The following is a 6,000-nucleotide window of genomic DNA, read 5'->3' on the forward strand; positions in this document are numbered from 1 at the left end:
AATGCCAGATTTCACACTCAGAGGACGACCAGACACATCAGTCAAGCTGTCTGAATGCAGTGGTTAGCTTGGATCACAGTATCAAAAAGTGTGAAGCAAACAAATGAGATCTTAAATACACAATTAGTGATTGATCCATGTATCGTTTAGTTTTGGATCCGATACCTGACGTCACGTAGAGTAACGTTCTGATAGTCTTCATTCTGTTAAGCCTGCACAATGCCTGGGTCCCAAACGACACAATATTCAATAAATAGTGCCCTACTTTTTTACCAAAGCCCTATAGTTACTGCCCAAATACAGTACTAAAGTATTTAGACCCTTTGACCCCCCCCCCCCCCAAAGAAGATTACGTTACAGCCTTATTTCCTCATCAATCTACACACAAAACCCCATAATGACAAAGTGAAAACAGATTTTTAGAAATGTTTGGGAATGTATCAAATGAGAAACAGAAACACATTATGTCCATCAGTATTCAGACTGTTTGCTATGAGACTGGACATTATGTCCATCAGTATTCAGACTGTTTGCTATGAGACTTGAAATTGAGCTCAGGTGCATCCTGTTTCCATTGATCCTCCTTGAGATGTTTCTACAACTTGATTGGGCGCCACCTGTGGTAAATTCAATTGATTGGACATGATTTGGAAAGGCACACACCTGTCTATATAAGGTCCCACAGTTGACAGTTCATGTCAGAGCAAAAAACAAGCCATGAGGTCGAAGGAATTGTTCGTAGAGCTCTGAGACAGGATTGTGTCGAGGCACAGATCTGGGGAAGGGTACCAAAACATTTCTGCAGCATTGAAGGTCCCCAAGAACACAGTGGCCTCAGTGGCAGAGACTGTGAGACTAGTCAGAATCGAGGGAAAGATAAACGGAGCAAAGTACAGAGAGATCCTTGATGGAAACGTGCTACAGAGCGCTCAGGACCTCGGACGGTGAACCTTCTCCCCAATCTATCAGGACAACGACCGCACACAGCCAAGACAAGTGGATTCGGGACAAGTCTCTAAATGTCCTTGAGTGGCTCAGCCAGAGCTCGGACTTGAACCCGATTGAACATCTCTGGAGAGACCTGAAAATATATGTGCAGCGATGCTCCCCATCCAACCTGACAGAGATTGAGAGGATCTGCAGAGAAGAGAGGGAAACTCCCCAAATACAGGTGTGCCAAGCTTGTAGCGTCATACCCAAGAAGACTCAAGGCTGTAATCGCTGCCAAAGGTGCTTCAACAAAGTACTAAGTAAAGGGTCTGAGTACTTATCTAAATGTGATATTTCCGTTTTTATTTTGAATAATTTAGCAAAAAAATAAAATAAAATAAATGTTGCTATGTCATGATGAAGTATTGTGTGTAGATTGATGAGGGGGAAATACAATTTAATCCGTTTTAGAATAAGACTGTAACGTAACAAAATGTGGAAAAAGTCAAGGGGTCTGAATACTTTCCGAATGCACTGTATCTATGGAATAGGTCATTTGAGCCTCCCCCATGTCTATCAGGAGAACAGCAGTATACACAACAAGACGGTCCCATCCCTGTGTTTTCACAGAGAGACACATGAAACACCCGACCCTACATCACTGTCACAACCACTGACTCAACTCACAGATACAGTTACCCTGTTCACCATACTTACAGCCATAAAACTAATCCAAATCCAGCCAGTCATGGAGGGACAGAGATAATCATCCACCAGAAAGATTGTGATTGTTTTGGAGAGCTCAACGCAAAACCGTCCACAGGTCTACTCACCGTAATGATACAGAGGATAGTATATCATCTCTACTCACCATAAGCATACAGAGGATAGAGGGTAGTATATCATCTCTACTCACCATAAGCATACAGAGGATAGAGGATAGTATATCATCTCTACTCACCATAAGGAGACAGAGGATAGAGGGTAGTATATCATCTCTACTCACCATAAGGAGACAGAGGATAGAGGGTAGTATATCATCTCTACTCACCATAAGCATACAGAGGATAGAGGATAGTATATCATCTCTACTCACCATAAGGAGACAGAGTATAGAGGGTAGTATATCATCTCTACTCACCATAAGCATACAGAGGATAGAGGATAGTATATCATCTCTACTCACCATAAGGAGACAGAGGATAGTATATCATCTCTACTCACCATAAGGAGACAGAGGATAGAGGGTAGTATATCATCTCTACTCACCATAAGCATACAGAGGATAGAGGATAGTATATCATCTCTACTCACCATAAGGAGACAGAGTATAGAGGGTAGTATATCATCTCTACTCACCATAAGCATACAGAGGATAGAGGATAGTATATCATCTCTACTCACCATAAGGAGACAGAGGATAGTATATCATCTCTACTCACCATAAGGAGACAGAGGATAGAGGGTAGTATATCATCTCTACTCACCATAAGCATACAGAGGATAGAGGGTAGTGTATCATCTCTACTCACTGTAATGATACCGAGGGTAGTGTATCATTTCTACTCACCATAAGGAGATAGAGGGTAGTATATCATCTCTACTCACTGTAATGATACCGAGGGTAGTGTATCATTTCTACTCACCATAAGGAGATAGAGGGTAGTATATCATCTCTACTCACTGTAATGATACCGAGGGTAGTGTATCATTTCTAGTCACCATAAGGAGACAGAGGATAGTATATCATCTCTACTCACCATAAGGAGACAGAGGATAGAGGGTAGTGTATCATCTCTACTCACCATAATGATACAGAGGATAGAGGATAGTATATCATCTCTACTCACCATAATGATACAGAGGATAGAGGGTAGTGTATCATCTCTACTCACCATAATGATACAGAGGATAGAGTATAGTATATCATCTCTACTCACCATAAGGAGACAGAGGGTAGTATATCATCTCTACTCACCATAAGGATACAGAGGATAGAGGATAGTATATCATCTCTACTCACCATAAGGAGACAGAGGGTAGTATATCATCTCTACTCACCATAAGGATACAGAGGATAGAGGGTAGTGTATCATCTCTACTCACCATAAGGATACAGAGGATAGAGGGTAGTATATCATCTCTACTCACCATAAGGATACAGAGGATAGAGGGTAGTGTATCATCTCTACTCACCATAATGATACAGAGGATAGAGGGTAGTATATATCATCTCTACTCCCCATAATGATACAGAGGGTAGTGTATCATCTCTACTCACCATAATGATACAGAGGATAGAGGGCAGTGTATCATCTCTACTCACCGTAAGGATACAGGGGGACTATGTCGTTCCCAGTGGGTGTGATGGGCATGGTGAGCAGGGCCTGAGGGACAGAGAGGACTGCCAGTCTGGGGTCTGAAGAGGGACAAACTCGGGAGGTAGCATCTGACCCAGGTAACAAAACCAGCTGTCGCAGCAGACCCTGAGAGAGAGAGAGAGTTAGTAACAGACCATGTGTAGCATACCCTATTATAGAGAGAGCCGTTAGTAATGGGTAATGTTCCCTGCCGAGATCAGAATACGAGGAGAGAGAAAAGTGCATAAAAAAAGGAATGAACTCAGGTCGGAATCCAACAGACTCTGGGGACCAGACTTAAAGCATGCAGAAGGTCAACGAAGAGAGACTCTGGGGACCAGACTTAAAGCATGCAGAAGGTCAACGAAGAGAGACTCTGGGGACCAGACTTAAAGCATGCAGAAGGTCAACGAAGAGAGACTCTGGGGACCAGACTTAAAGCATGCAGGACAACGAAGAGAGACTCTGGGGACCAGACTTAAAGCATCCAGGACAACGACGAGAGACTCTGGGGACCAGACTTAAAGCATGCAGGACAACGAAGAGAGACTCTGGGGACCAGACTTAAAGCATGCAGGAAGACAACGAAGAGAGACTCTGGGGACCAGACTTAAAGCATGCAGGACAACGAAGAGAGACTCTGGGGACCAGACTTAAAGCATGCAGAAGGACAACGAAGAGAGACTCTGGGGACCAGACTTAAAGCATGCAGAAGGACAACGAAGAGAGACTCTGGGGACCAGACTTAAAGCATGCAGAAGGACAACGAAGAGAGACTCTGGGGACCAGACTTAAAGCATGCAGAAGGACAACGAAGAGAGACTCTGGGGACCAGACTTAAAGCATGCAGAAGGACAACGAAGAGAGACTCTGGGGACCAGACTTAAAGCATGCAGAAGGACAACGAAGAGAGACTCTGGGGACCAGACTTAAAGCATGCAGAAGGACAACGAAGAGAGACTCTGGGGACCAGACTTAAAGCATGCAGGAAGACAACAAAGAGAGACTCTGGGGACCAGACTTAAAGCATGCAGGAAGACAACGAAGAGAGACTCTGGGGACCAGACTTAAAGCATGCAGGAAGACAACGAAGAGAGACTCTGGGGACCAGACTTAAAGCATGCAGGAAGACAACAAAGAGAGACTCTGGGGACCAGACTTAAAGCATGCAGGAAGACAACGAAGAGAGACTCTGGGGACCAGACTTAAAGCATGCAGGAAGACAACGAAGAGAGACTCTGGGGACCAGACTTAAAGCATTCAGGAAGACAACGAAGAGAGACTCTGGGGACCAGACTTAAAGCATGCAGGAAGACAACGAAGAGAGACTCTGGGGACCAGACTTAAAGCATTCAGGAAGACAACGAAGAGAGACTCTGGGGACCAGACTTAAAGCATGCAGGAAGACAACGAAGAGGGAAACTCACAGAGAACAGTCCTTTCCACCGCCTCCTGCTGCCGATGTAGAACCTGGAGTGGGCAGTGCAGAGATCACTGGGGAAAGGCTTCTCATAGATCCTGGGGGGAGAACAAAAAACAAGGGTGTCGTAGTGTGTGTGTGTGTGTGTGTGTGTGTGTGTGTGTGTGTGTGTGTGTGTGTGTGTGTGTGTGTGTGTGTGTGTGTGGGACTCACAGCTCCAGGGCCATACCGCAGTCCACTCTGAGTGTAGCATAGCGCCCGGTGACGGCCACCACCACTGTGTGCCAGTGGTTGTCCGCCAGCCGCACCGCCCTAAACGTGATCCGTTTCTTGCCTGTCGGGCCCTGGAACAAAAAGTGGAGCCTCTCCTGAGAGACAAGTAGACCAATCAGCAGCCGGTCTGACTCCTCCTCCACCAACGAGAAGATGTACTCGTTCCTCTGGAGGACAGGAGACAGGACATACAGTATGAAGGAGAGACACAAACAACAGGACAGGTACATCCAGGACACACTGAGGGACAGACACTGACCAACAGGACATCCAGGACACACTGAGGGAAAGACACTGACCAACAGGACAGGTCCATCCAGGACACACTGAGGGACAGACACTGACCAACAGGACATCCAGGACACACTGAGGGACAGACACTGACCAACAGGACATCCAGGACACACTGAGGGACAGACACTGACCAACAGGACATCCAGGACACACTGAGGGACAGACACTGACCAACAGGACATCCAGGACACACTGAGGGACAGACACTGACCAACAGGACATCCAGGACATACTGAGGGACAGACACTGACCAACAGGACATCCAGGACACACTGAGGGACAGACACTGACCAACAGGACATCCAGGACACACTGAGGGACAGACACTGACCAACAGGACATCCAGGACACACTGAGGGACAGACACTGACCAACAGGACATCCAGGACACACTGAGGGACAGACACTGACCAACAGGACAGGTCCATCCAGGACACACTGAGGGACAGACACTGACCAACAGGACATCCAGGACACACTGAGGGACAGACACTGACCAACAGGACAGGTCCATCCAGGACACACTGAGGGACAGACACTGACCAACAGGACATCCAGAACACACTGAGGGACAGACACTGACCAACAGGACATCCAGGACACACTGAGGGACAGACACTGACCAACAGGACAGGTCCATCCAGGACACACTGAGGGACAGACACTGACCAACAGGACATCCAGGACACACTGAGGGACAGACACTGACCAACAGGACAGGTC

General features: G+C 46.5%; 1 protein-coding gene across 1 annotated transcript in view; it reads right to left on the bottom strand.

Annotated features, from left to right (window-relative positions):
* Nucleotides 1-6,000, bottom strand: part of tspearb (thrombospondin-type laminin G domain and EAR repeats b) — a 99,364-nt gene that overhangs the window by 72,934 nt on the left and 20,430 nt on the right. Inside the window, exons 3-5 of the mRNA XM_031805427.1 lie at nt 4,924-5,150; nt 4,718-4,808; nt 3,257-3,416 (exon numbers count right to left, since the gene is read on the bottom strand). Coding sequence (XP_031661287.1) covers nt 3,257-3,416; nt 4,718-4,808; nt 4,924-5,150 — 478 coding nt within the window. The remainder of the gene's footprint in view (nt 1-3,256; nt 3,417-4,717; nt 4,809-4,923; nt 5,151-6,000) is intronic.

Source organism: Oncorhynchus kisutch, linkage group LG26 (genome assembly GCF_002021735.2).
Source record: "Oncorhynchus kisutch isolate 150728-3 linkage group LG26, Okis_V2, whole genome shotgun sequence".
In the NCBI taxonomy this organism is placed as follows: Eukaryota; Metazoa; Chordata; class Actinopteri; order Salmoniformes; family Salmonidae; genus Oncorhynchus; species Oncorhynchus kisutch.